Source organism: Tursiops truncatus, chromosome 10, assembly GCF_011762595.2.
Source record: "Tursiops truncatus isolate mTurTru1 chromosome 10, mTurTru1.mat.Y, whole genome shotgun sequence".
Classification (NCBI taxonomy): Eukaryota; Metazoa; Chordata; class Mammalia; order Artiodactyla; family Delphinidae; genus Tursiops; species Tursiops truncatus.
The window spans coordinates 98068647-98092438 of record NC_047043.1 but is presented as its reverse complement, the minus strand read 5'-3'; the positions used below and the strand labels follow the sequence as shown (position 1 = coordinate 98092438).

The 23792-nt window shown below is 38.8% G+C and overlaps 1 protein-coding gene across 2 annotated transcripts in view; it reads left to right on the top strand.

Moving 5' to 3' along the window:
• The window catches only part of RAF1 (Raf-1 proto-oncogene, serine/threonine kinase), a 72836-nt gene that overhangs the window by 21747 nt on the left and 27297 nt on the right, over window positions 1-23792 (top strand). For both annotated transcript variants that reach the window (XM_019944575.3, XM_004322885.4), the window contains exon 2: window positions 20784-21016. In XM_019944575.3, coding sequence (XP_019800134.1) covers window positions 20810-21016 — 207 coding nt within the window. In that variant the 5' untranslated portion in view covers window positions 20784-20809. The remainder of the gene's footprint in view (window positions 1-20783; window positions 21017-23792) is intronic.

Sequence of the window (23792 nt, the reverse complement as noted above, 5' to 3'; positions counted from 1 at the left end):
ATAAAATATTTGTCCGTTTATCACTGGCTTGGTTCACTTAGCATAATGTCCTCAAGGTTCATCCAAGTTGTAGCATATATCAGAATCTCCTTGCCTTTTTTTTTTTAATCTGGCTAGTCTTTTTTTTTTTTAATTAATTTTTGGTTACGTTGGGTCTTCGTTGCTGCACGCGGGCTTTCTCTAGTTGCGGCGAACGGGGGCTGCTCTTCGTTGCTGCACGTGGGCTTCTCATTGTGGTGGCTTCTCTTGTTGTGGAGCACCGGCTCTAGGCGTGTGGGCTTCAGTAATTGTGGCACTTGGGCTTAGTTGCTCTGCAGCATGTGGGATCTTCCCGGACCAGGACTCGAAGCTGTGTCCCCGCATTGGCAGATGGATTCATAACCACTGTGCCACCAGGGATGTCCAGAATCTCCTTGCTTTTTAAGGCTGAATGATACTTCCTTGTATGTATATAGCATATTTTGTTATCAATTCATTGGTCAGTGGACACTTGGCTTGCGTCCACCTTTTGGCTGTTGTGAATAATACTGTGAATGTGGGTGTGCAAATATTTTGAGTTCCTGCTTTCAATTCTTCTGGGTCTACATCCAGATGTGGACTTGCTGGATCATATAGTCAATAGTAATTCTAATTTTAATTATTTGAGGAACTGCCATACTGTTTTCTGTAGCAGCTACACCATTTTACATTCTCATCAGCAATGCACAAGAGTTCCAGTTTTTCTATATCCTTGCCAATGCCTCCCTCCCTCTCTTTTTCTTTCTTTCTTTTTGGTAATAGCCATGTGAAGTGCTGTCTCATTGTGTTTTTGATTTTCATTTCCTTAATGATTAGTGATGTTGCACCTTTTCATGTTCTTCTTGGCTGTTTCTTATATCTTTTTTGGAAAAATGTGCTGATCCTTTGCCTGTTTTTAAATTGTGGTTTTTTTTAATTATTGAGTTCTAAGAATTCTTTATTCTGTAGTCTATAGAATATTTGTATTCTAAATGCAGGTCGCTTACCAGATACGTGATTTGCAAATATTTTTTCCTCATTCTTTGGGTTGTCTTTTTACTTTCTTTATAGTGTTCTTCGAAGCAGAAAAGTTTTTAAGTTTGTTGAAGTCCAATTTACCTTTTTTTAAAAAAATATTTTGTTTACTTATTTATTTGGCTGTGCTGGGTTTTAGTTGCAGCATGCATGTGTGATCTAGTTCCCTGACCAGGGATTGAACCTGGGACCCCTGCACCAGGAGCACGGAGTCTTATCCACTGGACCACCAGGGAAGTCCCTATCTGTTTTTCTTTTGTTGCTTGTGCTTTTAGTGTTATATCTTAAAAACCACTGCCAAATTCAAGGTCATCAAGATTTACTCCTTTGTTTTCTTTTAAGTGTTTTATAGTTTTATGGTTTTAGCTCTTACATTATTTAGGTCTTCATCCATTGGGTTAATTTTTGTATATGCTCTTAAGTAGGGGTACAGCTTCATTCTTTTGCATGTGGATATCTGAATTGTTTGGCACCCTTCTCAGTTCAGTTCTACTGATCTATATGTCTGTCCTTATGCCCGTACCACACTGTTTTGATTACTGTAGCTTTGTGTAATAAGTTTTGAAATTGGGAAGTATGAGTCCTCGAATTTTGTTCTTTTTCGAGATTTTTTTGGCTGTTTTGGCTCCCTTGAGTTTCCATATGCATTTTAGGGTCAATTTCCATATGCATTTTAGCTTGTCAGTTTCTACAAAGAAGCTGGTAAAGAAGCCTATTCTGTTACGGCTTGTATTGAATCTATAGGTCAGTTTGGAGAATATTGCTGTCTTAACAGCAAACTTGCTTTTACTGCTTTGGACATCCATGGACCAACATTCTTATACCTTCTGAGTTTATATATTCTCTCAATTTCAGATCAAGTTCCCAGCTTGGATCCTTGCTCCATTCAGTTGTAGTGGGTTCTAAAGGGGCAGGATCATGAATATAAAAATGTAAACATCACTGCTCAGGGCTTATTCCTATGGGTGAAGGAAGGATGTTCTCAAAAGAGGAGTGTGGGATTGGGAGACAGCATAGAGTTGTCCACCACACTTTTCATTGATGGAGGCAATGTATGTAGGCAGGTTGGAAAGGCTGTGGAATACTAAGAAAGTATAGCAACATAGAAGCCTTGAGGTACATCCATGGTTGGAGCAGGAGGAAGACTAGAAGCCAATAAACAAGGTAGAGGAGATACAGTTGGAGACAGAAGAAACCCCTGGAAGTGCAGTATAATCAAAGTTTCTTTAGGAGGAAGGGAGAAGGAGCATTAGGCTGAGAAACACTCTAGATTTGATTACTAGGGTTTTATTGATCAGACTTGCTTAAAAGCCTGATAGATAAGTAATGGCAGAGTACAAGGTCATTAATTTAAAGAATGTATTGTCTCTGCTAGACTAGTTTTTCACAACTTCAGTCATTCAAGTATCATCTTCCTAACTTTTACTAGAACAGAGAACCACCTATAGTAGTGCTTATTTAATATTTTCTCTTAAATAGCTCACTGTTTTGTTTTTTTTTTTTTGGCCATGCTGAGGTTTGCAGGATCTTAGTTCCCCTACCAGGGATCCAACTTGTGCCCACTGCGGAGTCCTAACCACTGGACTGACTGCCAGGGGATTCTCTGGAACTTTAAAAAAAGTGAAGTAGTTTGAGGCTGTTGAGTTATAGAGATAAAGGCTAGGTGATAGCCTCATCCTAAATTGCAGGAGCAAAGCAGGTGCAAGCTTCTTTGCTGGAAATGTAGTGATGTATCAAGGGTGGATGGTTGTGACTCACTCTCTTGTGTTGACTTCTTTTGCACAAAAATGGAGGGAACTATGTTATAAGCACGTCCAAAATACAGTCAAAATGAATCCATAGGGAGGGTGGGAGGGAGGGAGACGCAAGAGGGAAGAGAGATGGGAACATATGTATATGTATAACTGATTCACTTTGTTATAAAGCAGAAACTGGCACACCGTTGTAAAGCAATTATACTCCAATAAAGATGTTAAAAAAAAAAGAATCCAGAAGAAGCTGCCAGGAGAATAGGAATCACATATAGTACTACATTCCTTTGCTGCTATTTTAATAAAATAAAAACAGTATTAATTTGTAGTTAAATATTAGGGTCTGTAGTGGCTTTGAGTTTGAAAACTATATTTTTTAATTAAAAAGGGAGATTAAGAAGTGTTATAGAGGTATTAAAGATACCAAACTGATATTTCTTCCTTATCATAATCTTTATCTGATTGATTTAGTGTTATTTTATGTCATGTCCACAAATCCTCTAAAATAATTTTTGTAAACCATGAATAACGTATGGCCCATGCTTTGGGAAACCGTATACTGCTAGACTGACTATATTCATGTTGATCAACCACCCAGAATGTCTCAAGACCCAGCACAGGTCTCACGAACTCCTCTACAAGGGAGAATGTGTTTAAAGGGGCATAGGATCATGTCATAAATTGTACCGATGTTTTCTTAGGTCAGTCTCCCAAGGCAGTATAAATAAAAGCAAAAATAAACGGGACGTAAACAAACTTACAAGCTTTTGTACAGCAAAGGAAACCACAAATAACATGAAAAGATAACTTACAGAATGGGAGAAAATATTTGCAAATGATGCGACCGACAAGGGCTTAATTTCCAAAATGTACAAACATCTCATACAACTCAACAGCAAACAAACAACCCAATTGAAAAATGGGCAAAAGACCTAAATAGACATTTCTCCAAAGAAAACATACAGATGGCCTGCCTGCAGGCACATGAAAAGATGCTCAACATCGCTAATTATTAGAGAAATGCAAATCAAAACTACAGTGAGGTACCACCTCACACTGGTCAGAATGGCCATCGTTAAAAAGTCTGCAAATAACAAATGCTGGAGAGGGTGTGGAGAAAAGGGAACCCTCCTACATTGTTGGTGGGAATGTAAGTTGATGCAGCCACTATGGAAAATAGTATGGAGGTGCCTTAAAAAACTAAAAATAGAGTTGCCATGTGATCCAGCAATCCCACTCCTGGGCAGATATCTGGATAAAACTATAATTCAAAAAAATACGTGCACCCCTATGTTCATAGCAGCACTATTCACAATAGCCAAGACATGGAAACAACCCAAATGTCCATCGACAGATGAGTGGGTAAAGAAGATATACACACACACACACGCACACGCACACACACACACAATGGAGCAATAAAAAGGAATGAAATAATGCCATTTGCAGCAACATGGATGGACTTAGAGATTATCATACTAAGTGAAGTAAGAAAGAGAAAGACAAATACCATATAACATCACTTATATGGGGAATCTAAAATATGACACAAATGAACTTATATATGAAACAGAAACAGACTCACAGACAGAGAACAGACCTGTGGTTGCCAAGGGGGTGGGGGAGGGATGGAGTGGGAGTTTGGGGTTAGCAGATGCAAACTATTATATATAGAATGGATAAACAACAAGGTCCTATTATATAGCATAGGGAACTGTATTCAATCAATATCCTGTGATAAACCATAATGGAAAAGAATACAAAAAAGAATGTATATATATATATAATTGAATCACTTTGTTGTATAGCAGAAATTAACACAACACTGTAAGTCAGTTGTACTTCAATTAAAAAAAGGAGAGTATAGGATCATGTAAAACTTTAAAAATGTGAGCTGTTTCCTTCCATCCCTTCTCTCCCCCCACTTCTCTACCCCACCCTTTCCTCTCTCCCCTCTCTCCTCTCTCTGTCTCTGAAGAAAAGAAAAAGGCATCGTCTTGGTGAGTGTTGTTGGTGATAGTTTGAGGTTGCTAGAAAGGGTCACAAAATTATGGATTCTTGTTCTTGATGCACAGATGTCATCCAGAGATTTCCCTCCACTGACCTCTTGGGGATTTTGTTAGTTTCTTTCTTGTGTTGGATCCCCTTTTTCCTATATGCCATCTCTTTCTTGATTTACTCATTCATGTAAAAAATCCCTTGAGACAGGGATAGTGAAGGGTAAAATATTTTTGGTAATGAATGGCAGAAAATATCTTTCTACTACAATAGTTTTGCTGATTATTCTAAATTGGAAATACTTTTCCTTCAGAATTTAGATGACTTTGCTTCATTATGTCTTCTAGCTTGCCGTGTTGAGAAATTTGAAGCCTTTCTGATTCCCGATCCCTTGTATTTTTTTTTTTTTTTTTTTTGCGGTACGCGGGCCTCTCCCGTTGCGGGGCACAGGCTCCGGACGTGCAGGCTCAGTGGCCATGGCTCACGGGCCCAGCCGCTCCGCGGCATGTGGGATCCTCCCAGACCTGGGCAAGAACCCGTGTCCCCTGCATCGGCAGGCGGACTCTCAACCACTGCGCCACTAGGGAAGCCCCTAGGCGGCCACCTTTTTAGAAGGGTTTCAGAGAGCTCTTTGGGAATCAAGCTGTTGAGTTCTACTTTTCTTCGATAGAGTATAAAAAAACACAAAATAATCTCACTCAACACCTAACCTGCTGTTGGAAAGCTGACCTAATGTGAAATTCTTAAAGTTACACCCACTGGTGTTGCCTTTATCAGTCAGTATCTTTACCCTCTAAACTTTTGGAAACCTTTGTCAGTTCTAAGAAAATGAAACAACACAACCTTCCTTTTCCTGGTTAAACTTACCTTACTCCCCCGCCTCAAAAAAAAAAAAAAAAAGATCAGAGAAAATAAATAGCAACCAGTTGCTTCAGCAAATAAGCTTATCTTAAAAACAAAAATTCACCCCACACCAATTTTAAAATATTGAAAACATGACAGTAGCAACACTCATCCGTAATTCTTATCTTTTGACCCAGTAATCTCACACCTAGTTGTTAAGCAAAATACCTGTATATCTGAGGTGTTCATTTAAGGTTCTCTGTTAGGATAAATAAGGCACAGCATTGTTTTTAAGATGTGTTCTGATTTCAGAGATTTTTAAATCTGAAAAAATATGTGACTTAAAAATAGGTTAAGGATGCATATATACAATGGAATAAAAGGAACAAAATTGAGTTATTTGTAGTGAGGTGGATGGACCTAGAATCTGTCATACAGAGTGAAGTAAGTCAGAAAGAGAAAAACAAATACTATATGCTAACGTACATATATGGAATCTAAAAAAATGGTACTGATGAACCTAGTGGCAGGGCAGGAATAAAGAGACAGACGTAGAGAATGGACTTGAGGACACGGGGAGGGGGAAGGGTAAGCTGGGACGAAGTGAGAGAGTAGCATCAACATATATACACTACCAAATGTAAAATGGATGGCTACTGGGAAGCTGCTGCATAGCACAGGGAGATCAGCTTGATGCTTTGTGACGACCTAGAGGGATGGGTAGGGAGGGTGGGAGAGAGGCTCAAGAGGGAGGGGATATGGGGATATAAGTTTACATATAACTGATTCACTTTGTTGTACAGCAGAAACTAACACAACATTGTAAAGCAATTATACTCTAATATAAAGATATTAAAAAGTAGGTTAAGGATGAATTACATCCAACCAATGGGGTATATGATTAGACAAATAACTGAAATATTTAAAATTGGAAGGGGAATAATGTATAACATAGGATGTGGATTGAGACTGCAGTTGTGCACATGTACACATATGGACAAGGATTAAGGCCACAGTTAGCCCCAAAGACACCATTGCTAAATAGCAAAAGGTCCGTGGCTCAGCTCGCAGGACTGTCCCCTTCATGTGATTTAGGAGAATCCCTTTCTTTTAGGCTGATGCTGTCTGTGTACGAGGCTCATTGAGGCATAGGCTCATTTTCTACCCTCTCATTTCCTATGCTGAGTGTCCTTGTCTGAGGCAGAAGCTATAACAATATCAGTGTCAGGCACAGTGCTAAATGCTTTACAAACATTGTTGAATAATTTTCATGACAACTCAATGAGTATTATTATCCCTTTTTACAGTTAATCCTTCAGCGCAGACATCTTTTGAACTCCATAATTGTGTGTTTACTGCCTACGTAGTTTATTTGCAGTATAGCAGCTGGACTAGGCCTTTTAAGACCTTAGGCAGATTGTGTGTCTCCTCTGCTCAGAACTTTTCAGTGGCTTCCCATTTCACTCAGTAAAAGGCAGAGTCCTTACAGCCGTGACCTACAAAACAGTATGTTAACCACATTGTTCCTCCTCCCCCAGCTGTACTCTCACTTCACTGAACTCCATGATCTCTTTGCTATTCCTTGTACACAGGACACTCCTGCTTTAGGGTTTTCACTGGCTGATCCTTCTGCCTTGACTGTCCCCCCCAGCTACTTGCAAGTCAAACTCGCTGACTTGTGATCTCAGCTCTTACCTCCTCAATGAGGCCTACTCTGACCTCATTATGTAAATTGCAACTTGTCTCCTTTCCCCCAGCACTTATCATCCACTGTCATGTTATATAATTCACTTCATTGTGTGTCCTCCACTGGAAGATATGCTTCTCCTGAGATCAGGGGTGTTTGTCTCTAATTCACTGAATTAACCCAAATATCTAGAGTAAAGCAGTGACTGGTACATAATAGTTGCTCAGTAATGTTTATTGCATGAGAGATTGAGTGAGAAAATTGGTGTGGGGGAAGTTAAGCAATTTGGCAAAAGGCCACACAGCTAATAAAAGGTGGAAGTCTATTTTGAACAGATATCCATGTATTGTGCTTCTAATATTAGAAGATGATATCCAAAAAATGTTTTGTTAGGATAAATAAGGCTATGGATAACTTTTCTCCTCCGTTCCCCTGCCCAAATTTAATTATATCATCTTAAATAAAAGTATAATAAAAACAAATGACCAGAGTGGAAGGAAAGAGCCAGTAGCAGGAAGCTAGAGCAGGCAGCCACAAGGTTGAAATCTGGTACCTCATCTGAGCAACAGCCTGTCTCACAACTGCACTGATCTTATCTGCCTTAAGAATAAAGAATGATGGTGTGATAAAGCTCTGGTAAAACTTGTGAGTGCTTTTGACCTTAGATATTCTGTCAGTAATCTTGGCTCTCTAGCTTACTGTGTAATCTTGGATAATTTTATTTAACTTTTGTGGTCTTCAGTTTCCTCATCTCCAAAATCAGGATAATAGTATCTTTCATAGAGTTCTTGGGAGGCTTAAATGAGATATTATGTGTAAAGAACTGATACTAACATAATGATATGTGAAAAATTCAATATTATTATACATACTGTAGTATCTACTCAGTAGTATTGTACGTACTGAAATGTCAAGAACTCAGTAGCTGTTAGTTAATATTACTATCATTTTTACTATTTAGTTGGTACAGAATTTTAAGAAATTAATTATTTGGTGACTATATCTTGTTTCCTAGTGAGTTTTGGCAGATGTCAAAACAGAGCAAACCACTATTGTTATTGTTCAGATAGCTAGTTTTTGTTAGTATTTGTGTTTTTCATGAATGCTTGCTTGTGGTTATAATTTTATATTACATATTAAAATAGCCATTTTCCTTAATAATTTACATAAATTTAATGTATTATGGATTCTGCGACTACCATCACATTGGTTTTGAAGTCTTGGTTGAATAACTACTCTGAGTCACATGTCCTGCTAAGTTCTGGGGAAACAAAGGAGAACAAAGAGGCATGCATGTACTCTATCCTCAAGGAGCTTATAGTCAGGTAGGGAGGCAGACATGTAAATAAATAATTACAGTTCAGGGTGGGAAGGGCTATTAATATACATGTGAATAACATAAAAGACAGGAGCGAGCGGTAAATTCTTTATGAATAAGGGAGCAAAGAAGGGAGGCTTTATGGGGAAAATTCTACCTGAAGAACATCACAGAGGACCCAAAGCCTCAATAGAGGTGTATAGAATTCTACTCAGGGGCTCCCCTCAAAAGAAGACTTCCAGAAACCTACTTTGTACCTTTGAAGGTTCTCATGCTATACAGAGACTGGATCTCTGAAGATCAAGAAGAGAAGGTTAAAAAGAAAGTTACAAGACTGTGAGTGAGTATAATCTTTGTTGTGTGCACTTTGGAGAAGGGTTTAAATTGGGAGTGGAATCTACATTAAGTTCAGTGAAATAGATGTAACATCACACTCTTATTTGGTATTTTCTTTTAAAAGCAGAAAAGAACAGGAAACAGAAGACCTTACAGCAATAAAGATCATTATAAGAAGTGATAAATGAAAAGGTAAAGAGGAATGGCTATTTTGAGAGAGAACAAAATGCTGAAACTTCTACATAGGGTAAAATAATTTAGTAGATGAGACGTCATAGTGTGAGAACCATGGGTATATAAGTTCTGTGCCTTAAAAATGTCATATTTAAAAGTTAGTGAACCGTGTAACCTAATCAGTATTAGAGAATGGTCTCAGGTTACTTTCAGTGAATCCATTAAAGTAGGTATCTTCACAGTAAATTTGAATGATAAATAAAGTCACAGAATAACTAATGGTACCTGAGGAAAGAACGAAAACTTAGTATACTGAGTTTTTTTGAGTCTTCTTGGCAGTGCAATATGTGAAAAGTGGAAGAATCACATGAAGTAGCAGAAATGACTATTTTTTTTATATTAATCTTTTATTTTTTGAATTTTATTTTTTTATACAGCAGGTTCTCATTAGTTATCCATTTTATACATATTAGTGTATACATGTCAATCCTGATCTCTTAGTTCAAACCCCCCCACCCCACCACTTTCCCCCCTTGGTGCCTATAGGTTTGTTCTCTACATCTGTGTCTCAGTTTCTGCCCTGCAGACTGGTTCATCTGTACCATTTTTCTAGGTTCCACATGCATGCGTTAATACACGATATTTGTTTTTCTCTTTCTGAGTTCACTCTGTATGACAGTCTCTAGATTCATCCACGTGTCTACAAATGACCCAATTTCATTCCTTTTTATGGCCGAGTAATAGTTCATTGTATATATGTACCACATCTTCTTTATCTATTCATCTGTCGATGGGCATATAGGTTGTTTCTGTGACCTGGCTATTGTAAATAGTGCTGCAATGAACATTGGGGTGCATGTGTCTTTTTGAATTATGCTTTTTCTGGGTATATGCCTAGTAGTGGGATTGCTGGGTCATATGGTAATTCTATTTTTAGTTTTTTAAGGAACCTCCATACTGTTCTCCATAGTGACTGTATCAATTTACATTCCCACCAACAGTGCAAGGGGGTTCCCTTTTCTCCACACCCTCTCCAGCATTTGTTGTTTGTCGATTTTCTGATGATGCCCATTCTAACAGGTGTGAGGTGATAGCTCATTGTAGTTTTGATTTGCATTTCTCTAATAATTAGTGATGTTGAGCAGCTTTTCATGTGCTTCTTGACCATCTGTATGTCTTCTTTGGAGAAATGTCTATTTAGGTCTTCTGCCCATTTTTTGATTGGGTTGTTTTTTTTTTAATATTGAGCTGCATGAGCTGTTTATATATTTGGGAGATTAATCCTTTGTTGATTTCTTTGCAAATATTTTCTCCCATTCTGAGGGTTGTCTTTTTGTCTTGTTTATGTTTTCCTTTGCTGTGTGAAAGCTTTTAAGTTTCATTAGGTCCCATTTGTTTATTTTTGGTTTTATTTCCATTACTCTAGGAGGTGGATCAAAAAAGATCTTGCTGTGATTTATGTCAGAGTGTTCTTCCTATGTTTTCCTCTAAGAGTTTTATAGTGTCCAGTCTTACATTTAGGTCTCAAATCTATTTTGAGTTTATTTTTGTGTATAGTGTTAGGACGTGTTCTAATTTCATTCTTTTACATGTAGCTGTCCAGTTTTCCCAGCACCACTTATTGAAGAGATTGTCTTTTCTCCATTGTATATCCTTGCCTCCTTTGTCATAGATTAGTTGATCCTAGGTGTGTGGGTTTATCTCTGGGCTTTCTATCCTGTTCCATTGATCTATATTCCTGTTTTTGTGCCAGTACCATATTGTCTTGATTACTGTAGCTTTGTAGTATATAGTCTGAAGTCAGGGAGTCTGATTCCTCCAGCTCCGTTTTTTCCCCTCAAGACTACTTTGGCTAGTTGGGGTCTTTTGTGTCTCCATACAAATTCTAAGATTTTTTGTTCTAGTTCTGTAAAAAAATGCCATTGGTAATTTGATAGGGATTGCAATGAATCTGTAGATTGCTTTGGGTAGTATAGTCATTTTCACAATTTGATTCTTCCAGTCCAATAACATGGTATATCTCTGAATCTGTTTGTATCATCTTTAATTTCTTTCATCAGTGTCTTATGGTTTTCTGCATACAGGTCTTTTGTCTCCCTAGGTAGGTTTATTCCTAGGTATTTTATTCTTTTTGTTGCAATGGTAAATGGGAGTGTTGCCTTAATTTCTCTTTCAGATTTTTCATCATTAGTGTATAGGAATGCAAGAGATTTCTGTGCATTAATTTCGTATCCTGCAACTTTACCAAATTCATTGATTAGCTCTAGTAGTTTTCTGGTGGCATCTTTAGGATTCTCTATGTATAGTATCATGTCATCTGCAAACAGTGACGGTCTTATATTTTCTTTTCCAATGTGTATTCCTTTTATTTCTTTTTCTTCTCTGATTGCCGTGGCTAGGACTTCCAAAACTATGTTGAATAATAGTGGTGAGAGTGGACATCCTTGTCTTGTTCCTGATCTTAGAGGAAATGCTTTCAGTTTTTCACCATTGAGAACGATGTTTGCTGTGGGTTTGTCGTATACGGCCTTTATTATGTTGAGGTAGGTTCCCTCTTTGCCCACTTTCTGGAGAGTTTTTATCATAAATGGGTGTTGAATTTTGTCAAAAGCTTTTTCTGCATCTATGGAGATGATCATAAGGTTTTTCTTCTTCAATTTGTTAATATGGTGTATCATATTGATTGATTTGCATATATTGAAGAAACCTTGCATCCCTGGGATAAATCCCACTTGATCGTGGTGTATGATCCTTTTAATGTGTTGTTGGATTCTGTTTGCTAGTATTTTGTTGAGGATTTTCGCATCTGTATTCATTAGCGATATTGGTCTGTAATTTTCTTTTTTTGTAGTATCTTTGTCTGGTTTTAGTATCAGGGTGATGGTGGCCTCATAGAATGAGTTTGGGAGTGTTCCTTCCTCTGCAGTTTTTTGGAAGAGTTTGAGAAGGATGGGTGTTAGCTCTTCCGTAAGTGTTTGATAGAATTCACCTGTGAAGCCATCTGGTCCTGGACTTCTGTTTGTTGGAAGGTTTTTAATCACAGTTTCAATTTCATTACTTGTGATGGTTCTCTTCATATTTTCTGTTTCTTCTTGGTTCAGACTTGGAAGTTTATACCTTTCTAAGAATTTGTTCATTTCTTCTAGGTTGTCCATTTTATTGGCATAGAGTTGCTTGTAGTAGTCCCTTAGGATGCTTTGTATTTCTGTGGTGTCTGTTGTAACTTCTCCTTTTTCATTTCTAATTTTATTGATCTGAGTCCTCTCCCTCTTTTTTTTTTTTTTTTTTTTTTTTGCGCGATACGCGTGCCTCTCACTGTTGTGGCCTCTACCGTTGCGGAGCACAGGCTCTGGACGCGCAGGCTCAGCGGCCATGGCTCACGGGCCCAGCCGCTCCGCGGCATGTGGGATCTTCCCGGACTGGGGCACGAACCCATGTCCCCTGCATCAGCAGGCGGATTCTCAACCACTGCGCCACCAGGGAAGCCCTTCCTCTTTTTCTTGATGAGTCTGGCTAATGGTTTTTCAATTTTGTTTACCTTCTCAAAGAACCAACTTTTAGTTTTATTGATCTTTGCTCTTCTTTTCTTTGTTTCTATTTCATTTATTTCTGCTCTGATCTTTATGATTTCTTTCCTTCTACTAACTTTGGGTTTTGTTTCTTCTTCTTTCTCTAGCTCCTTTAGGTGTAAGGTTAGATTGTTTATTTGAGATTCTTCTTGTTTCTTGAGGTAGGCTTGTATTGCTATAAACTTCCCGCTTAGAACTGCTTTTGCTGCATCCCATAGGTTTTGGATCGTCAGAAATGACTATTTTAAAATGTAACGTAAAGTGGAATTAGCACACACATGGAGAGAGTTCACTGGTAGAGCTAAGAAAGACAATTTAAGACTAGATGGATCCTTAAAAAAATTTATCATTCAGTGCAAGGAGATGTTTTTTGTGTGGATAAATGCATTTGGGAAATCAGTGGAAGCTCTGGTAGGAATTCTGGGCTTTAGAATTACACCAATTGCTTTCAAACTTAGTAGTGTTCTACACTAAGGAATACATTTTATAATGTGTGTGTACCTGAATTAAAGTTTTCTCAAAATAGTACTTACCTGTACTATGTGGATATATTGTGCTCTGCCTTATTTTTTAAGAAAGCTGGTCATGACTCATCAAAATGATTTTCTGAACACTTATGGGTCATTCTCTACAGCTTGAAAAAGTGCTGAGTTACAGTCTAGGAAAGAAAGAGACTTGAGTTTTTGAAGTCTTCCTTGAAGAAGCTGGCTATTAAGAAGGTACTTATTCTGTCCTTGTTCGAAACATATTGGGTGCTATTTTAGTTATATGGTAGTTCCTCCTTATCTGTGAGGGATACTTTCCAAGACCCCCAGTGGATGTCTGAAACTGCAGATAGTACTGAACTCTGTACTATTTTATCCTATACATATATACCTATGATAAAGTTTAATTTATAAATTAGGCACAGTAAGAGAATATCCGAATTTCCAGCATCACTACTCTTGCACTTTTGGGCCATTGTTAAGTAAAATAAGGGCTGCTTAAACACATGTACTGCCATACTGAGACAGCCCATCTGATAACCCAGAAGGCTGCTAAATGACTAAAGGGCAGGTAGAGTATACTGTGTGGATGTGCTAGACAAAGGGGTGATTTACATCCCAGGCAGGAGGGAGCGGGTTGGTGTGAGTTTTCATGACACGACTTAGAAATCAAAAAGCTTAGAAAAGCATGCAATTTAAAACTTAGGAATTGTTCATTCTGGAATTTTCCATGTAGTATTTTCAGACCATGGTTGACCACTGGTAACTGAAACTGCAGAAAGCAAAACTTTCTAAGGTGGAGCACTACTGCACCAACCAAAAGGGCCCAAAGAAGGCAATTGAAATGGATCTCAAGATTCAGGGGTTTGGTCTTTGACTCTTCCTTGAGTCCCCTTGCCGCATAATTCAGGGCTATGTGTCTTTCTATTTTGGTTATTTTGTTTGCTCCCAAACTGAGTACTATTTAGAATTTATAAACCACTTTTTAACTTAGATGTAGAAAAGGTATCATTCTCTAACTTTCTGAAAAGGAATATTCATGTAGAGAATAAATGAGGTTGAATGATTATGAGAGGTGAACTATGATAATAAAAACAGACATTTTGGTATAGAAAGATGTAGCTTTGAAAAAGAGTTCAAACTGTAAAAAATCATGAATTACGTGGCTAAAGTGAATGTATCTTCAAACTCCAGTGTGACAGAATGAAGCATGAAATCAATAAAAGGGAAACTTTGGTGAACCTATGGAACCTGCCAGCTTCAGAAATTGTGCTAGAAAAAATAAATTTAGAGAAATTTTGATCTACTCATCATTGACAAATGTTGAGTGTGTGACTACAGAAAGCTAAGATATCTAGCAATTAATGAATTGTCCCATTTTCTGTCATAAGATATCCATCCCCTGGTGTCTTTCAGAGACTGAATCTGGGGTTAAGCCCATTGTGGCAAATCTTTAATGGAAGAGTAGTGGAGGAAGCAAAGTAGAGTAGGATCTAGGCTTTTTGATTTCTGGGGTGCTCTGTAATGGGGGTGGTTGGAGGAGAGGAGGGCTGAATGCAGAAGGAAGCAGCTTGAAAACCAGTTGAGCCTAGCCTATTCTAGAGTGTTTTAGAATATTCTATTCTAGAATAGGCTAGAAGAATTCATGTTAAGTAAATTGTAGACTTCCTAAATTTATAGAATTTCGCTATCATAATAAGTGAAATTATGAATATGCTGTGTCCTTTCTGGTAAAAGGTAAATGTGTAGTCTGTTGAATATAAATTCTCAGGCTGTCTCACCATATATAACTATAAACATGTAAGTGTTTAAGATCAGCGAACTTTTGTCGTAATAAAGCTACTGTTTTGTATATGTGAAGAGAGTTATTTTAGAAAGATTACTTTTTAATCATTGGGCAGAAATGAGCTTTTAAAATTAGATTCCATATAACTTTTTGTTACCAAAGTTATCTTTTTTTAAAAATTGCTCTGGACATGAACAATTTCCTCTTTTTATTTATTTGTTTATTTATTTATTTTTGGCTGTGTTGGGTCTTCGTTCCTGCGTGTGGGCTTTCTCTAGTTGAGGTGAGCGGGGGCTACTCTTCGTTGTGGTGCACATGCTTCTCATTGTGGTGGCTTCTCTTGTTGTGGAGCACAGGCTCTAGGTGCGTGGGCTTCAGTAGTTGCGGCTCATGGGATCTAGAGCACAGGCCCAGTAGTTGTGGCACACGGGCCCAGTTGGTCCGTGGCATGTGGGATCTTCCTGGAGCAGGGATCAAACCCGTGACACCTGCATTGGTAGGCGGATTCTTAACAACTGTGCTACCAGGGAAGTCCTGCTGTATGGTTTTTAGAAGATGCTTCTTTCTTGTTTTTAGATGTGTACCCTTTCTTGTTAATTGATAACAGAGTACCTTGCCTTAGAGCTTCCTATGATAAACAGGTCAGTCCTGGGGCAACTGGTAGGGGCCTTGGCCTTTCTGGGCTTGTCTGCTTATGTAGGCATACCTTACAAATAGGATCCATCATTTTCTACGAGTGAAATGAAAATGGTTGGGAGGCACTGCCTTAGTGTGCTTCTCAGCCTGTAAGTGGTCTTGATATAGACATGGAAAATTAAAAATTATGAATGATAATCAAAAACTTGAGAATTAAGCTGGATTTGCATTTATTTTATCAGTTTTTATGAACAGTTATTGTAGTATGTTCTCTACTACACACCAGCACTGTTATTTTCCAAGTGCCTACAAAACTTAGAATTTGTCATAAAATAACTATGATCTTTGACTTAGTCTACAGTTAAGTCTTGTAAGTGGGTTCTTTAACCAATAGATTGTAATGCAGTCTTCCCTCACAATTAAATACAGAATGCAATTTATTGCAGTTTGTCTTTTGCTGAATAATAGGTATTTTTTAAAGGCGTACTACCAACTGGAGATTTAATTCACATTTGCTAGTTCTTGACAGGTCTTTTCTATTAAAAAAATTATATTTTTTGCAGCATTATTCTGGCTCCTAGCTGAATTCATTTAATAAATATTTGAGTGCTTGTGTTCCAGGTACTGTATTAAGGGCTAAGAATACAGTAGTGAACAAGATTGGCAGGAGGTACTGGCAAGCTTGGCATGGAGCAGAAAGGGGGTGGGAGGTACTGACCAAAATCTGTAGACAGTTAACATTAGTGGTAAGCGGCATGAAGAAAATAAAGGTTATTTGATGGCGGTAGGGGAGTGCGGTCTTCTGACTAGGGTGGAGAGAGAAGGTGTCTCTAAAGGGATCTTTTAAGTGAAGACCTTAATGATGTGAAAAAGCCAACTTGCTTGTTTTTGGAGGTTTTCGCCTTCTAGATGAAGGGAACAGGAAGTTCAGAAGTGCTGAGGTGTGAAGCTTGGCATGTTCAGAAAGAAGTTTAGCTTTTAGAGTTAGGAGTGTGTTGGGGCTTGGGTAGAGGTGCCAGAAATGGGAGGCAGTGCGTCATGGCCCTGCCACTTGAAGGCTGTAGGATTTTGTCCTGCCCCTCCCCCTTGCATAAATAAAATAGGCTTATAGATGTTTGTAGTAAATAGTAAAATAAAAAAGCAAAAAGTAAATAGATATATAAAAAGTTAAAATTCCTTAATCCATCTTGCTGAAATACTGGTACTTTGTTTATTATTCTATATTTTCTCACTTCTTTATTTTTTAAATTAAAAAGATAGGTTTGTGTTACTTTTTAAAAAAATGTATTTATTTTACTTATTTTTTAATTTTTGGCTGCGTTGGGTCTTCATTGCTGCGCACAGGCTTTTCTCTAGTTGCAGCGAGCGGGGGCTACTCTTTGTTGCGGTGCATGGGCTTCTCATTGCGGTGGCTTTGCTTGTTGTGGAGCACAGGCTCTAGGCGTGTAGGCTTCAGTAGTTGTGGCACACGGGCTCAGTAGTTGCGGCGCACGGGCTTAGTTGCTCCGCGGCATGTGGGATCTTCCCGGACCAGGGCTCAAACCCATGTCCCGTGCATTAGCAGGCGGATTCCTAACCACTGCGCCACCAGGGAAGCCCCTCTCACTTCTTTATGATTCTAGATTTCCCTCCCTCTTTCTAGATTAGTATGAAAGAGGTTCAAACTACATTTGTCATTTTTTGTTTTGTCTTGGGTAGCTTTTTCTACCTTTGCACCTACAGATCTACTTTACTTATCACGTGGGAATTAGCATGATTTGTTTAATTCCCTATTGTTAAGTATTTGGTGTTCTCCCCAATTTTTTAAGGATATGAACAATGCTCTAATGAAGATGCTTATACATATATCTTTATACACTTGCCTTATACTTCTGTAGGATACATTCCTAGAGTGATACTGAATTACCAGATCAGTCTTTAAGAACATTTCAAAACTTTAATAGTTTCTTACCATATTCTCCTCCGAAAAAGTTGAGCCAAGACTGTGAGAGCAATGCCAGGTAGTGATCTTAAGTCTCTAAACTTTTCTAGTTTTCCCAGCTGTCAGCTAAGAATAGTTAATATATATTGTCCCCTTTTGCTTCAGGCATGTGATGTGAGAAAGAGCATAGTACATAGTGGGTATTCAGACAGAAACTTCTGGTTAAGAACAAGACGTTTGGATTAACTCTAGGCCATTTTAACTCTGACTAAATGATTTCAAGTGTCACTGTTATATATGAGAAGGTTAAGGGCTTTGGAGTCAGATAGAGCTGCTCAATTCTGAATCCCTCCTCTGCCCGCTAAAGCTCAACTATAAAAATGGGGATGTAATTCCTACCTAGAGTATCCTCTAAGGATCAGGTTGGGTAATATGAGTGGGATGTATGCAGTATATACTGTTTCATAATAGTAGGCACCTAGTAAAAGGTAACTATTGCTAATAATGCTAATAATAAGATAAAACAAGTTTCTGAAGGAGTAAGGCTTGAGAAGGATGGGATTCCCTGTCAACCTCACTGTTTTCTACAGGAGGAAATTAATATCTCTCACTTATGCATGGTTGCTGATTCCCAGTCAGCGTCAGGGCATTGCATGTCCTTACTGCAGAGTATCTGACTTATTGTCATTGTGTGACTGTCTATGGACTTGCATTGCAGTTTTCTTGTTGCCCAATTAAAACATTTGATTATTTTTTGTTAGGTAACTGTCTCTCCTTGCTTCGGTTTATAAGGTTTGTTTCTGCACTAAAACTGAACTCCGAATGTTATGTTGGAAAGTTCGTGTACTTTAAATATAAACAGATACAGAATCTGGTTATTTTACCTATCACCTGGGTGTTCTTGGGCAAGTAGCATGGTTTTTCTGTGCCTTATTTGTTTAAAAAATAAAGGGTGGTTGGAGGAAGGGATTTAAAATCGTTTGGGGTCCTTACACAGATTAAATGAGATTATATATTAAGTGTCTAACACACATCCTAGAATACTAGTTTCTTTTCCTTCTTCAAAGGCAGAAAGTTATGGCTTACACTTTTTTTTTTATTTCTCGTAGTACTAATTGTTATTCATACTCCAAGTATGGTTGCTCATACTTAATATACAGTAACAAAAGGAGAGAAGTGGAATTGAAAAAGTATTGGGTTGACCAAAAAGTGCTTTCGGTTTTTAAGTAAAAGTAAAAGACATATTTTTCATTTTCACCAAGAACTTTATTGAACGGCATATTCACCCTTTTGTTCAGCTACCGTCTGCCAATTTTTCAGGCAACTTCATAATTGCATCTTCCCAAAACTCTTTATATTTTTGAGCAAAGAACTGTTCCAGGTGCCTTTTACAGTCTTTCAGGGAATTGAAATTTTTTCCATTAAGAGAATAATAAATAAATAAATAAAAATAATAAATGGAAATCTGAAGGTGCAATGTCTGGTGAATACAGCGGATGAATCAGAACTTCCCAGCCAAGATGTAACAGTTTTTGCCTGGTCATCAAAGAAACATGCAGTCTTGCGTTATCCTGATGGAAGATTATGCGTTTTCTGTTGACTAATTCTGGACGCTTTTTGTCGAGTGCTGGTTTCAGTTGGTCTAATTGGGAGCAGTACTTGTTGGAATTAATCGTTTGGTTTTCCAGAAGGAGCTCATAATAGAGAACTCCCTTCCAATCCCACCATATACACAACATCACCTTCTTTGGATGAAGACCAGCCTTTGGTGTGGTTGGTGGTGGTTCATTTCGCTTGCCCCACAATCTCTTCTGCGTTATTGTACAGTATCCACTTTTCATTGCCTGTCGCAATTTGTTTTAAAAACGGAACGTTTGGACTTCCCTGGTGGCGCAGTGGTTGGGAGTCCACCTGCTGATGCAGGGGACACGAGTTCGTGCCCCGGTCCGGGAGGATCCCACGTGCCGCGGAGCGGCTGGGGCCGTGAGCCATGACCAATGAGCCTGCACGTCTGGAGCCTGTGCTCTGCAGTGGGAGAGGCCACGGCAGCCCGCGTACCGCAAAAAACAAAAACAACAACAACAAAAAAAATGGAACGTTTTCATTACGTTTAAGTAGAGAATTGCATGCGGAAATATGGTCAAGAAGGTTTTGTTCGCTCAACTTGTGTGGAACCCAAACATCAAATCGATGAACATAACCAAGCTGGTGCAAATGATTTTCAGTGCTTGATTTGGATATTTTGAGTATGTCGGCCATTTCCCATGTGGTATAACGTTGATCTCAATTACTGTCTCGATTTGATCACTGTCAACTTCAACTGGTCTGCCCGACTGTGGAGCATCGTCCAGTGAGAAATCTCCAGCACGAAACTTCACAAATCGCTTTTGACACGTCTGATCAGTCACAGCACCTTCTCCATATACTGCACAAATCTCTTTTTGGCATTTCAGTTGCATTTTTACCTTTTTTGAAATAATAAAGCATAATATGCCAAAAATGTTGCTCTTTTCCTTCCATCTTCAGTATTAAAATGGGTACACAAAATTTCACCAATTTTGATGTCTTGTTTTATTTTTTTATTTTTATTTATTTATTTTTTGCGATATGCGGGCCTCTCACTGTTGTGGCCTCTCCCATTGCTGAGCACAGGCTTCGGATGCGCAGGCTCAGTGGCCATGGCTCACAGGCCCAGCCGCTCCACGGCATGTGGGATCTTCCCGGACCGGGGCACGAACCTGTGTCCCCTGCATCGGCAGGCGGACTCTCAACCACTGCGCCACCAGGGAAGCCCCTGATGTCTTGTTTTAAATGCACGCTGATATGACAGCTGTCACATACAATCTAACAAAATTGTTTCAAATGAAGTTAAAGACAACCAAGTGCTACTAGAGCCATCTTATGGAAAAAACCGAACGAACCTTTTGGCCCACCCAATATTAGAATAAGAAGTCAAGAGACCTGGGCTTATAGTTCCAGGTTGGCTTTTAACGGGTGGTATAACCCTTGATGAGTCTTTAGATCTGTAATCCCCATTTTGTTAATTTTTGAGTTGTCTATGAAATATTCTATGGAAATATACTAAAATAGAAGTTTTCTGAGTAATTTATTTAAGCAGAAGATGTCACCTACAAGAAAGCCCACATACTACTGTTTTCACAATTACTCTGTATATTGTATTATTGAGTTAATTACTTTTGTTCAGGAATTCTAATTATTTGTCTATTTATTTATTTATTTTTACCAGGTTTAAGTATTGTGTAAGCTGCATCAATGGAGCACATACAGGGGGCCTGGAAGACGATCAGCAATGGTTTTGGATTCAAAGACGCTGTGTTTGATGGCCCCAGCTGCATCTCCCCTACAATAGTTCAGCAGTTTGGCTATCAGCGTCGGGCATCAGATGATGGCAAACTTACGGACCCTTCTAAGACAAGCAACACTATCCGTGTTTTTTTGCCAAACAAGCAAAGAACAGTGGTACGTGAACATTCCTCTCAGACAATATAGTTGTCCATCACCCTATAGAAAACGTTATGGATCATGTTGCCCATCTTATAGGCAGGCAAAATCTTCACTGTCACGTTGAGTCTTTATTTTAAAATTTTATTTTAGTGTTTTGTAGTTGTACCTGTTTTTTTGTTTTTAATTGAGGTATAGTTGATTTATGATATTGTGTTAGTTTCAGATGTAAAGTGATTCCGATATATGTGTGTATATATATATAAAATTTCAGATTTTTTCCATTATAGGTTATTACAAGATACTGAACAGTTCTTTGTGTTATACAGTAAATCCTTGTTGCTTATCTATTTTATGTATAGTAGTTTGTGTCTTTTAATCCCGTACTCCTAATTTATCCCACCTTTCCCCTTTGGTAACAGTAAGTTTGTTTTCTGTATCTGTGAGTCTATTTTGATTTTGTGTATAGATTCATCTGTATTCTAGATTCCACATTTAAGTGATAATCATATAATATTTGTTTTTTTCTGTCTGACTTCACTTGGTATGGTATTCTTTTTTTTTTTTTTTTTTAAGTATTTATTTATTTGGCTGTGCTGGATCTTAGTTGCGGCACACGGGATCTTTAGTGGCGACATGCGGGGTCTAGTTCCCTGACCAGGAATTGAACCCGGGCCCCTTGCATTGGGAGCTCGGTGTCTTAACCACGGGACCACCAGGGAAATCTCAGTATGGTATTCTTCAGTGGCAATATTTCATTTCTTTTTTATGGCTGAGTAATATTCCATTGGTGGGCACTGGGGTTGTTTCCATGTCTTGCCTATTGTAAATAGTGCTGCTGTCAACTGGGGTGCATGTATCTTTTCGAATTAGAGTTTTCATCTTTTCTGGATAGATGCCCAGGAGTGGGATTGCTGGATCATATGGTAACTCTAGTTTTAGTTTTGTTTTTGTTTTTAATAAATTTATTTATTTATTTATTTTTGGCCATGTTGGGTCTTTGTTGCTGCATGCAGGCTTTGTTTTTCTAGTTGTGGTGAGTGAGGGCTACTCTTCATTTGCAGTGTGTGGTCTTGTCATTGCAGTTGCTGCTACTGTTGTGGAGCATGGGCTCTAGGGCACGCGAGCTTCAGTAGTTGTGGCGTGCGGGCTCAGTAGTTCTGGCTCAAGGGCTCTAGAGCTTAGTAGTTGTGGTGTATGGGCTTAGTTGCTCCGCAGCATGTGGGATCTTCCTGGACCAGGGCTCAAACCCATGTACCCTGCATTGGCAGGTGGATTCTTTAACCACTGCACCACCAGGGAAGTCCCTAGTTTTAGTTTTTTAAGGAACCTCCATACTCTTTTCCATAGTGTGTGCACTAATTTACATTCCCACCAGCAGTGTGATAGGATTCCACTTAGGGTCTTTGTTAATTGGCTTTCCAGTCGCAGATTTTATTGCTTTGTGTTCTTTTCACACCCCTTGCTTTATCCCAGCTCTTGGCCTTCATTCTGTTGTTAGTCTTGCCTGAAATGTCTTCTTTACTGACATTTCCTCTAAACAGATAGTACACTCTTATTTATTTATTATTATTTTTTTTTGTGGTACGCAGGCCTCTCACTGTTGTGGCCTCTCCCGTTGCGGAGCACAGGCTCCGGAGGTGCATGCTCAGCGGCCATGGCTCATGGGCCCAGCCGCTCCGTGGCATATGGGATGTTCCCTTACTGGGGCATGAACCCGTGTCCCCTGCATCAGCAGGTGGACTCTCAACCAGTGCGCCACCAGGGAAGCCCTTTTTATTTTTATTGGAGTACAGTTGATTTACAATGTTATGTTTGTTTCAGGCGTACAGCAAAGTGAATCAGTTGTACGTATACATAGATCCACTTTTTTTTAGATTCTTTTCCCAGATAGGCCATTACTGAGTATTGAGTAGAGTTCCCTGTGCTATACAGTAGTTCCTTATTAGCTACCAATTTTATATATAGTAGTGTGTATATTATATATAGTAGTGTGTATATTTCAATCCCAATCTCTCAATTTATTCCTCCCCACCTTACCCCGGTAACCATAAGTTTGTTTTCTACATCTGTAACTCTGTTTCTGGTTTGTAGGTAAGTACATTTGTACCCTTTTTATTTTTTTTTTTTTGCGGTATGCGGGCCTCTCACTGTTGTGGCCTCTCCTGTTGTGGAGCACAGGCTCCCAACGTGCAGGCTCAGCGGCCATGGCTTACGGGCCCAGCCGCTCTGCGGCATGTGGGATCTTCCCAGACTGGGGCACAAACCCGTGTCTCCTGCATCAGCAGGTGGACTCTCAACCACTGCGCCACCAGGGAAGCCCTGTACCCTTATTTTAGATTTCACATATAAGCAATATCATATGATATTTATCTTTCTCTGTCTGACTTCACTCAGTGTGATAATCTCTAGGTCCATCAATGTTGCGGCAAATGGCATTATTTCGTTCTTTGTTATGGCTGAGTAATATTCCATTGTATATATGTACCACATCTTGTTTATCCATTCCTCTGCTGTTGGACATTTAGGTTGCTTTTATGTCCTGACTATTGTAAGTAGTTCTGCAATGAACATTGGGGTGCATGTATCTTTTTGAATTATGGTTTTCTCCAGATATATGCCCAGGAGTGGGATTGCTGGATCATAGGGTAGCTCTATTTCTAGTTTTTAAAGTAATCTCCATAGTGGCTGTACTAATTTATACTCCCCCTAACAGTGTAGGAGGGTTCCCTTTTCTCCACGCCCTCTCCAGCATTTATTGTTTGTAGATTTTTTGATGATGGCCATTCTCACT